General features: G+C 42.4%; 2 protein-coding genes across 2 annotated transcripts; both read right to left on the bottom strand.

The window, feature by feature from the left end:
* Nucleotides 1–121: 121 nt before the first annotated feature.
* galk1 (galactokinase 1) lies at nucleotides 122–6,644 on the bottom strand. Its single transcript, XM_074663950.1, has 8 exons — nucleotides 6,269–6,644; nucleotides 5,576–5,765; nucleotides 5,350–5,469; nucleotides 5,083–5,218; nucleotides 4,831–5,012; nucleotides 4,386–4,536; nucleotides 4,141–4,303; nucleotides 122–824 (listed from the first exon to the last, which is right to left on the bottom strand). Exons 1-8 carry the CDS (start codon nucleotides 6,431–6,433, stop codon nucleotides 750–752), a joined length of 1,182 nt encoding a protein of 393 aa, XP_074520051.1. The 5' UTR covers nucleotides 6,434–6,644; the 3' UTR covers nucleotides 122–749.
* Nucleotides 823–3,399, bottom strand: LOC141785576 (BTB/POZ domain-containing protein KCTD21-like). The gene is made up of 2 exons (XM_074663951.1): nucleotides 2,495–3,399; nucleotides 823–2,059 (listed from the first exon to the last, which is right to left on the bottom strand). The coding sequence occupies exons 1-2, from the start codon at nucleotides 2,906–2,908 to the stop codon at nucleotides 1,592–1,594; spliced, it is 882 nt and encodes a 293-aa protein (XP_074520052.1). The 5' UTR covers nucleotides 2,909–3,399; the 3' UTR covers nucleotides 823–1,591.
* Nucleotides 6,645–12,007: the final 5,363 nt, after the last annotated feature.

Genomic DNA, 12,007 nt, shown 5'->3' with positions numbered 1-12,007 from the left:
TCCGTCAGTGAAAAAAATAAACAAACAAATAAATGAATAGATAAATACAAATGAAAAGTTTAAAAATGGCAAGTCACGATAATGACAGTATCTCATAATTATGACCTTTTGGTAACTTTCCCTTTTTATTTATCTTGCATAAATGAGCTTCCATCATATCCTGTAAAATAAAGAATACAGGCCCAGTTCTTTTGAACAAACAGTGGTCACTAATAAATTTACATGGGTAAACAGAAAGGTCTTTTGAACAGTGGCCCTGGAAGTGAAAAGCACATTATTGATGACTTTTGCTGGAAAAGACTTCAAACACTGCAAAATCCATTTTACCAAGTTCCCAAAAATGTCACCAAAGATGATCATTTTTAAACAACCAGAAAACATTTCACAAAACAAAAAATGTTAAATGAAAAAAAAAAAAATCTCCTTGACGAAAGAAATGATTTCTGTCATTTCGTCAAGGTTTATTGAAGTTTCACATTTTGTAAACATCTTTATTCATTTCACCGAAGTCATTTAATTATAACATGAGATATAGCCTCTGTTTCCCTACATACACATCACATGATTTTCCAAGTAATGTAAATTTTACAGGATTTTTTGACAGTGAAGGCACTTTACTCATCAATGCACTTCAGTGAGTTCCAGTCTGCAAGGTAGGATTAATTTTAGTTGTAAAAATACACAAAGTTAAAAAAATAAATGCTGATTAAAGGAATGAACCTGTTGTTGCAGAGATGTGCAGATAAACGTCATGACAGACTCAGAGCTCGAGCTCCCTCTGAAGGAGTTGTGACATAGAAAGTTGGAGTTCCACTGTATCGCTCCTGTTGAAGACAGATAAGCAAACATGAAAACATACAATGAGAAAACCATGTTGGTGCTCTTGTACTATCATTTGAAAGCTGTTTAATCCAGCTGTCCATTCAGACTCAGTGAAAAACTTATCCGGCTGTCACATCCTCACAATCCTACAACGGAAGTTCAAAGAGGCAGTAAGCAGATTGTTCCTGCAACCAGACACCTTTCCTCTGCAGCCGAGACACTTCTTTTCCTCCCCAAACTTCCTCTACTACAGCTTCCTCCAGACTAAAATTACACACTGAGATCATAACTCATCTCACTCGCCCTACGAGGCAGTCAAAGGGCGAACAGATTCACCCCTCCTACAAGGGAATATGGTCAGTTCAGTCAACCATGAAGCTCTGTGTATAGGCAGATAAATGCTGTGTGTGGGTGAAGGTTTTATTAAGTAGGAGCAGACAAGAGGGCAAATCAGACGTGAATCATCAACCAAGTCTAATGTCATCTTTCTATTCATGCAAAATACATGAAAAGGTGTCAAGACAGTAGTGATTTGTTTTCTATTTTTTGGTTCATTCTATGTTAGGGCAACAGATAAAGGGACCAATACAAAAAGTTTTAAGACTAGAATCTAAATTCTGAACAAGTGGCTCTATTTTTTTAATATGAATTTTAATCTAACCTATAAAAGGTCAACTTCAATAACTAAAATCCTAACTTGAAAACCAGACTGAACCATCCATGGCTCATTCATTTGTCACATTTCTATTTTCACTTTTCGGTCCAGAGCTCAGCACTTGACCAGCCGTAGAGAGGTGCAGCAAAGAACTTCAGCTGGATCAGGAATCACCAGGTCGACCTTGAATCCTTCGGCCAGAGACACCTTCAGCAGCTCTTCCATGAAGCCTTGCATGTCTGTGATCTCACAGGGGCTCCAGTGCCGGTTCATGATGTCATCTGTCCGCTCAACCTCAGGTGGGTTAGAAACAGCCAACCCTCGGTAGCGTTGCTTGTTGTACTGCTCCAGCGGGAGGTCCTCAGGTCTTGGCACCCACTCCAGTTTCAGCCTGTTCTGCCTGGGGTTAGAGGGATGTGGGCTTGTGAGACCCTGAGATGTTCTGTAGGAGAAGTGCTCACAAAGTAGCGCAAGGAAGGCCGTCCAGGTGCAAAAGAGGTCAACTGAGAAGGCTCGTACTGAGCACGTGCGGAGCTCATAGTTTTCAGGCCCATGGCGAAGGTTGAAGTGGAGAACTCGCACCTGGGAGGAGAGGGAGGAATATGCTGACTACGTGTTCTCCAGAGCGTACACAAACACAGAACCTGTTTCTGTGTCTCTGCAAACAGATGCAGCTATTCTCAGTAAACAGCAGCTGAAAGGTTGGCGAAAGCTAAATCGTTAAAACTCAGCCTGATTAGATCTTTAAAGACTCAGGGTAAAGACTTTTAGCATCTTTAAATCAATCCATTTTCCGGGATCTAAATTTAATTTAACATTGGAATGAAACAGAAGCTAGCTTATCAACCCCATGCAGATTGAGTTAACGCCTCCATTTAACTGATCTCATTTTAAGAGTGTGCAACCAAAACTCTGAGTGTTGGTTTTATTCATAAATATTTCAGAGCTTTATATCCTCAGATGCACCAAGTATGTTTTCCTCTGACTTCATCTAAATTTTAAACCAACCACACATACCTTGGAGTCAACCTTCACCATGATCATGGCTCCCAGCGGCCCTCCTCTGAGGCTGAGAGGCACTTTAGCTTCATACTGGTGAATCTCCTCCAGCAGGGGGCGTATCTGGAAGAAGTCAGCCTCACTCCGGAGCAGTGCCAGCTCTGAAAAGCCATCAGGCAGGTCCAGAGAGCTGGAGCGCAGGTAATTCAGGATGTACCTGAACACTTTCCCATCTCTGTCTATGAAAACATGTCCTTTGTTATCTCTGAGGACGGGAATTTGTCCGGTGAACATCGCGCCCAGCATTGAGTCCTGACAGCGTGTCAGGGTGCCCAGAGTAGTGGTGTAAATCTCTCCACCCACGTTCAACGAGACTGGGTCCTGCAGAGAGTTCCTGTTGCTGTTGTCAACCCGTGAGTTCAGATTCAGCATCTTTAAAGGGATTTTTCTGATCCTGTGGTGTCTGGAGGATCCTTCTGCTCTGCTCTGCTCTGCTCAGGAATGCCGAGGACCGAGGGATGAAGAAGGTTCAAGTGTTTCTTTTGTTCCCCAGAAAGACTTTTTCCCTTTGACAGTTAGCGAGCCACTGTAGTCACCAGGATACCGAAGAGAGAGGGAAGATGTTCGGAAATCTGCCAAGTCTGTCTCCAGAGCTGAAGATTTATAAAAACTAGAGTTTAAAAAGCAGCTGGATTCCTCACTTTAACTGTTGCCTCAAAGCAAACATGTCATCCTCGTGAATGCAGCCATTTCCTGAGATTTTCTGGGGATAAGTTTTTGTTGATGTATCTCCTGCAGGGTTCAGTACGGTGCCAGCCAACAGCAGGCCCAAAGTCTGACTGTGTTAAAGCAGAAAGGCAGCAGGGCCTCGGTGACCAGACCAGCATGCTAATAACTGGACACTTTTGGCTCCGACGCCACGAAGCTCGCTATTATTCTCAGCTCATACCCCCGATCCCTCTCTCTCACACACACACACACACACACACACACACACACACACACACACACACACACACACACACATTGGAGCTGTCTGAGCAAGACACCGGGGACTGGGTAATTTGTCTGAAATGCCCCCCTTAAAGTGACAGCTAGGACACTGAGAAGCGTTTTTTCATCCCCTGTGAACAAACCAACAATGTCCGCTCACAATCTTCATTGTAGAAGAAACGCTTTCCCACAAACACAGTCAGAAATTGTTGAGAAAGTTCAATTTCCCTGCTCAACAACGGCAGAAGTGACTCTGCAGTATTGTCTGAATCACACAGCAGGATGAGAATAATGATTCTGAATATTAAAGTCTGAAACATCACACTCTGAAACATATTATTACCGCTGTGACATGATCACACAGGAGTTAAGAGGACGTCACATCCTGTTTTGGCTGTTGACTTTAGATGTGACTGCCTTTATAGCCTTCAGGCTTAAGAGGTTAACACGTATCATTGCCTGATTGATATGTTGACAACATGATTGCAGGGATTCAACATCCTGTAAGAATACGTCTCTGAGGGAATAAACATGAAGACTTGCATCAGAAGTGAAATAAGCGCACGCTTTCCTGAAAGAGATTGTTTTAAGAGTTGAAATTAAATATTTTCAAGGTTCCTCTAATTCTTCACATGCAGTTTTGAACGATATTCAGGGTATTGTGACCTCACCTGTATGTGGAGTATTGTCCTGTCGATGGCATTAGCCTGCAGCAACGTCACCGTACACCCACCAAATCCTCCACCTGTCATCCGGCTCCCAAACACCCCCTCCACCTCCATGGCGGCAGACACCAGCTCATCCAGCTCTCTGCAGCTCACCTCGTACAGATCTCTGTCACAGGGGCATCAGGTTACCGCTCACCTGTCTCATGACTCCAGGTAGAACAGATGTAAAACAGCTGCTGAAACTGTACCTCAGGGAGTTGTGGCTCTCCACCATCAGCTTTCCAAACTCTTTGTAGGCTCCTCTCTTCAGGGCTTCAGCAGCCTGGGATGTTCTCTCAATTTCCTCAATCACATGCCGAGCTCTGCGATAGGTCACATCATCCAGCTTGTCCTTTGCATCTGACAGAAGAGAGGGAAGTCAAGTTAACAATGTGATCTGTGCACTCAGAGTTTCCCAATTCTAAAAATCTGTTATCATCACTCCTCTGTAAATATTACACAAATCTGATGCTGTGTGGAGAAACTGCATGTTTCATTTTAGCAAAACATTTAATGCATTCAAGAGTAAAAGTACACAGACACATATGTCACTTGGAACCAGAACACTGAAATCTTGACCTCTTCCCACTGATATGGTGAATCCGTAGACAAAAAAAGCACAGGTGACAGGTGCAAGACTTTAACACTTCATACCCTCCAAATCTTTCATGGTAGCATCTCTGAGACTTTCCTTCCCCAGGATGGAGGCAGCCTTCTCACACTGTTGGCGTCTCACAGGATACTCGCTGCCTGCCAGAGAGTGTTTCACATTGGAGTTGGTGATGAGAATGACCAGGCCCAAATCTGCCAGAGGGACTGGAGTGGCCTCCAGGGACCTGGTGGTGGGTAAAGTGTTAGCACCCAGGACTCACTTATTGATCTATTTGTGTTGTTTGTTAACTTTACCTGCAGTCAATAAGCAGAGCATGGCCCTCCCTGCCAAGGACAGACACAAACTGGTCCATGATACCACAGGGCACGCCAGCATGCGTGTGTTCTGCCTGCTGACAGGCTAGTGCTTTGGATACCTTCTCTCCATCATCTGTGGAGCCAACACAGAGGCATACAATAGAAACTGATGCCCCTGCTTTTCATCCATATTGCAGAGGACATGCTTCTGCTCAAACTTGGGTAACTTAATTTTGACTTAAGCCTTGGTGATACATTTCTGACCTGGCTTCAGCTGCTGCAGGAAAGTGTAGAAAGCCACCTCAAGAGAAGCTGAGCTGGACAGACCTCCTCCCAGGGGGACACTACTGGCTATCACAGCTCTGAAACCTGGGACAGGAGATGCTGCAAACACCACGGGGAGAGCACTCATGATGTAAACATACTCTGGTAATACCTAGCTCAAGTAAACCTCAGGAAACATCAATGTGGCTGTTTACACAATGATTACCTCTATAATGTTGTATCACTCCCTTCACATAGTTAGCCCAGCGGGGCGTTCCTGGAGTCAACCCTGATCCATCATTTGGCAGACTGAAGCTCACCTGGTGAGGCACATCTGCATCTTCAGTAACTGTTACTAAGGTAACATCCTGGCCAGAGGTCCAACTCCCAACCACCACTGTCACCAGGGGAAGAGCCTGACTCAACAGACAGACAAACAATCTTTTGACTTTGCTACCCTTTTATGCATTATTCACACTATGTTTATCAACAGAAAAATGTTCTTCTTTTGTTGTTTGGGCATTTGAAAATGATTTGTTCTTGCATGACAGGGCTGCATGATGTCTGCAACTCTTACTGACATCAGCTCCTTCAAAATTGTGAATATTGAGGAAATAATAATAATACCACTTTGTATTTTTGACTGACCTACTTTTGCAGGATTCTTATCGTAAGTAGTCAAATAGTTAAAGGTGTGTTCAAAGTGTCATACTTTGGTAGTGGTGAGGCTGGGCTGAATTTGACATTAACTTACTTTTTAATCCTACTTGTAATACAGTTTGTGACTATACAAGGAGTTTCACTGTAATTAAAACTTACTTACTTCAGCAATGTTTACTTATTTTCAACAATAAAGATTCCGTTGGGGAAATTAAGTGAATATACATAAATTAAAGGTCCTCCAGAGAGATCACTTTACCATTGGAAGCACAAGTCCCTGGTTGTAGTCAGTGTGCTCCCCTATTAGGTTGACTCTACCTGGAGCACACACTGCTACCTGGGGAGCCTCTCCCCCGAACACCTGCGTGTACTTCCCGCGAGCCTCCGCCACGAGCTCCGCGACTTCAGGGAACGAGCTGGCCATTGTGAAACGTGAAACGTCGGATTACAATCAAAAAAAAAAAAAAAAATGATAGTAAACGGAATGAATGAAACGTGAGTATGAAATCTGCAAAATGATCCAGGGATGATCATGAAGTCGCCAAATGGCACGCTAAATCACTGTCAGAGAAAGAAGAGTATTTCGAAAAATCATGTGATTGTTTACTTCCGCGTAGTTTTGATTGGTTTATAAAGTCACGTGACCCCCTAGTTGGGCGACTCTGCTTCTGTGCTTAAAGGCGAGAGAGGACTTTTTACGTAACATTTAACGTTTTATATATAATAATGATATTAAGAATAAACACCCTATTGCCTTACTAATGAAAAGTTAAAGCGTTCATAAATTGAAAATCATTCAAACGTGGCACTAAATCACAGATCAGCATAAAAAGACGAACAAAAAAATAGAGGTGATCAAAAATACAACAATATCCCAGTATCAACGTGTACTAATAAATCTTTATATAAATCATAGACTGTATAAAACACAATACAAATATAAATATAAGCCGTATAGAGCGGCGGAAGCGTCTCGTAAACCCACTTTCGATGAAAGTAGCATAATAGCGCCACTTGGTGGCTGCTGTTCACAACTACCGCTGTTAAATTAAACTCAGCACCAGACTGACTTTAACTTTATGTAGTTTCATTGCTGACTTCAAACTGCTTTATATTTGGATGGACTTCAGCTACGTGAGTATTTGTGTTGTCTGTGTTAATATTACTTATTTGTATACTGTATATTTTTTTACTACTTTACGGTTAAGTTAACCAAAGTAACATTTATTAGCATCGCAGTGTGGTAAACGTTAATTAGCAGCGGATTTAGCTAAATATTTTGTTCAAGCTGCTCTAGCGTCCAGTATTATACAGAGTATATCATGTTTATGATTTTTTTAAATTATTTTTTTAATGACGCAATACCACCAAAAATGAAAGCTAGCAGGGTAAAGAGAATAAAAAGAAGACATTTTTTTGCTACTCCTGTAGCAGGTTGTACTCAGTCAGAGCAGAGGAGTCCTTGCGGGTCAGCCTCAAGATTTTGAAGCTTCTCGGCCAACATGGCGCTCTTTTCTGCTTCCCGCTTATGAGGCCCTGAAATAACAAAGAGATATGTGTTGTTTTTCTTTTTTAAGAAAGTTTAAAGCAGTAAACGGTTAGCTCATATCAGTAGGTATGTCTCTGATTAAATAAAACCATCATTTTTATGCTACAGAAGATTCAGTGAGGATTACTTACTGTAAGGTCAGTTTCCTCTGAGCCAACTTCTTCATTAGCTAGTGCTTGTTCTCTTTCTAACTCCATCAATCTTCTCTTCCAACTATCTTCCAGTGCAACCAGCTCCTTTCTGAATTTTTCCTGCAGTTCTTGACATTTCAATTTTGACTGGGGGTTTCTTGAATCAGCCGTAGCTTCTTTCACTGTGTCGAACAGGCAGTTGACTAATTCTTTCTGGTTTTTCACCTCCCCATCCAGCATCCTCACCACCATTTGTATCTTCCCTACACAAGTCTCCAGCTTTCCGATCTCATCCGCCTTGTTCATACAGTGACACCCTGCAGCCCTGTCATCCCTTTGATTGTGAAGTATTTCCTGTACAGAGTTGGATATACTCTCCATTTGTGTTCTGCTTTCTTTGAGCTCCCACTTGGATACCTCCAACTTATCCTCCAGCTGCTCCACCTTCATCCGCCATCTACCTTCACGTTCCGTGAGTTTTGCAGTGGCGTTCTCCCCAATGGTTCTAATAACTTCCTGGTGGTGCTCTTCACTAGCTGAAATCCTTTCACTATGCTCCTCTTTTAGAATATGGTCTGTTGCATTCAGATTTGCCATTAGTGTTTCTTTCTGGGTCGTACATTGTAAGAGGTCCCTCCTGGATACCCCGAGTTCTTCTTCCAGCTGTTGAACTCTTTTCTGCCACATCTCCTCACATTCCCTGAGTTTGGTGGCAGCTTCCTCCTCTTTGGCTTGGATCAGGACTTTGTAGTGATCTTCATTGGTGGGAATCCTTGCAGCACCTTCCTCATTTAGAAGACAAACTGTTTCCTTAAGGGAGACAATATGTGTCGTGACTTCTGAAAGTTCCCTCCTTGATTTCTCTACCTCATCTTCTAGGAGTCTCACTGTTTTCTGCCACTCATCCTCACACTCCTTCAATTTTGTGGCAGTGTTTTCCTTGACAAGCTGCATTACTTCATTGCAGTGCTCTTTCTGAGCTGACAGCCTTGCAGCTTTCTCATCTCTAAGGAGACGTGCAGTTTCCTCAAGGGATAAGATTTGGTTTTCAAACCATGCCCTGCCTTCAGAAAGTTCTTTTTTTGATTCTTTAACCTCTCCCTCCAACTGTTGAACTCGTATCTGCCACCTTTCTTCACATTTTTTAACTTCCTCCTGCATTTGAATGTCTTGGGACTTAAAAATCAACACCTGGGTTCTTAGATCACAGTTTTCCTCCATCTTTTCACTGTTCAGGTCTTGCATAGCTTTTCTCTCCCTCTGAAAGTCATCATTCATCTCTTCTATCTTTACCCTCATCTCTTCTTTCTCACTGTAAAGTCTTTTCAGCTCTTCCAGAGATTCAGAGATTCTGAGCACCTTCACCGCCAGTGAGGTGTTCTCCTCCTTCAAGCTTTGATTTTCACATTTCAGCTTTTGGATCGTAACCTGGGCTGAAAGTAAAGCTTCATGCAGAACATGCACTAATGGTTTGGGAGATGTTGGAATGTGTCTCCCCTTTTCATGATTGTTCTCCCCAGCAAGAGGTGAAAGTGCTGGAGCGCTCCACAAGCCAAAAATGGGCTGGTCTTGGTGTGTCAGGGACTGCAATTTGCAAAAGAAGCTTTAACCAGCACAGAAGAGATTTCTTCACCACTTAACATTAATTTTCTACAGTTTATGATCACTATCTGTAACTTTTCTTGCTTCTTAATGAGTTAAGATACAATGAACATCTCAAACTTTGAAAGAGAAAACAGATCGCTAGCATGGGAAATAGTTCACCACATCAATGAAGATTACAATTATTATACACAAAATGCTTTTCTAGAATTTGCATCGTTTCCTCCTTTTTTCTCCTTGTGGGGCTCCAAACTTTTAAAACAGTATCCACGTATAACAATAGATTAATTTTGGATGACATGTAATAAAATAAAACAGTAACTCTCAGGCTCATTAAAAGTCTAAATGTCAGAATCGGACACTTACCTCCTGCTCTTCTTCACCACTCGAGTCCATTTCTGACAGAAAATCATGTTAATCTGAATGTTTTAAAGTTTTGTTTCACACTGTTACCTGGGAAATTCAAACCAAAACAAATTTCAATTTTGTGATGACAGACACGCCCCCTCAAGTAAAAAACAACAACAAATCCTTGAATGAGGCAGCCTCCAGCAAAGTGAAGTACGAGAGATGAATGTCTCCTGAGGGTTGTTGGTTTTTACACTGATCCCTACAAGTAGCCAAAGATAAAGCAGTCTGTGCACATAGAGATTTAGGGAGAGCTGAACCTCATTAATCACTGTGGAGGAAGTTTTTCAGTCAGGTGCTGAGTCATGCTTCATGCACATAGGTTGATGTAGAGTCTATGGCACAAACTGGTCCAGTTAAGGGTTTGGTTTCTTGCTCAAGTATCACATCTTCAGCTACCAACTCAACCCAACTAGCCGTATCAACCGATTGTTTTTTGTCATTATCATAGTCAATATAATGGCAAGATTTCATTTGCAGCATTGAATGAATGTGACACAGTAATTTACCCCATAGGGAACATCAAGCAAGACAGGAAGTAGTACACAGAAACCACCTAAAAACACCCAGTGACTTTCAAAATAAAACAAACCCAGATTGGATTTAGCCTGACTTTGACAGTTAACTTAAAGAATCAATGGAGCCAGACTAGGAGTCTAAAGGTTTGAGGTTTTACACCCAAACATGAATGAAGAGATGTTTATCACTGGAGTGGGAAGCGCGGGAACTCCTTGGTATTGCAACTCCAGCTGTCAGCCTCAGTGCAGCTAGAAAACAACACTAAGAACCCATACATGAAAGCACTGCTGATGGTACAGTTGTAAAAGTTCACCATATGACCAAGATAATGAAATCCCTAGCTACTGCAGCCCAGCAGCTCCCCCTGATGGCTGGCTGCAGTACAAATCATACCTAAAATAACATTTTATTTTGTGTGGCATTTGCATGTTCTCCTCATGTATGAGTGGGTTCTCTCTGGGTACTCTGTCTTCTTCCCATAGTCCAACAGGCTCTTCAGGCTAATTGGTGATTCTGAATGGCCCGTAAGTGTGAGAGGTTGTCTGTCTCTGTATGTTGGCCCTGTGATTGACTGGCAAGCAGTCCAGGGGGCCCAAATACAGCTGGAATAGGCTTCAGCCACTCGCAACCCTGAATAGGATTAGCAGTAGAAAATGGGTAGATAGATGGAAAATAGAAGTTAGGTTTAATTAACTATACAGTTAACTTTATATTATGATGACAGGAATGAATGTTGTCAGTAATCTCTGTCAGCACCACTGAGAATCGTACAGAAATTTGAGCATTTCTATCTGACATACTCATTCCTCTCTTTCGAATTCTGTTTTCTTCCAGGACCCTGGCTATAATCTTGGTCTTCAGGAGTCATCTCTGGTGAAGTGGATAAAAGAGGGATCAGTTGTCATACAAGCACAGCCAAGAGTTTTGATCATCCATAATAGAATGAGGCGCTTTGTCCACTAATTGCCTTGAGCTATGGAGGCTTCTCTGCAACCCGAGCTCTCCGAGGAGCTCTTGGCTAAGACTGAGCAAGCTCACAGCAGCAGCAGCTCTGTTAGAGGATGACCCTGCAAGATGAGTATGTCATTTGCAACCTGACGACATTTAATGGGCTAGAAAATTGTAGCTGGGTAGCTGGAGCTTTTGCACAGCACTCATAACTTGGAGTCTTGGGTTGAAACACGAGTTCTAGCTTCAATGCATTGCATTTCCACAGTATAGAAGCTATAGATCTTGAAGCTTATTGAAGATTCAATGAAACATAATTTAACATTTGCATAAAAATGCTCTTCAACCTTAAAATTGTGATGTTTGCAAAAAAGTGCACTCTCTGATTGTTGTCATCAGACAGCATCCACCTGACATTTTTGCTTGTAATCTTGTAGATGTCAAAGTATCAGAGGTCCTGCAACAGCACCCTATCGAAGCCTGTTAAAATATCTTAAATTTGCCATTGACAGATTAAAATTGTTTGTCTCTGAGCCTTCAAACATGACAGGATTAATGCAGTGATGCTTTTCATTAGTCAGATTCTTCCCCATTACCTGATCCCAGGAGGATCTTTCTTCTGTCCATGGCTCCAGACCAGATTACAGCACACACTGATGGATTCTCCCTCCACCAGTTGAAAAAAAAGCTCCCTTTCTCTCCCCCCTCTCCTTCCCTCCCTCTCCCCTCCATCATCACCCATTGTTGATCGCTCCTTGTAGCACCTCTCACCTTTCGTCCCCACCATTCACCAGCTGGCCACATTAACGGCAGCAGAGCTGAATGACCTGCCAGGTGAAGC

This window comes from Halichoeres trimaculatus, unplaced genomic scaffold (assembly GCF_033239565.1).
Source record: "Halichoeres trimaculatus isolate MK-OKI-2021-1 unplaced genomic scaffold, fHalTri1.1 fHalTri1_scaffold_23, whole genome shotgun sequence".
Taxonomy (NCBI): Eukaryota; Metazoa; Chordata; class Actinopteri; order Labriformes; family Labridae; genus Halichoeres; species Halichoeres trimaculatus.
This window is presented reverse-complemented; position numbering and strand designations above follow the sequence as displayed.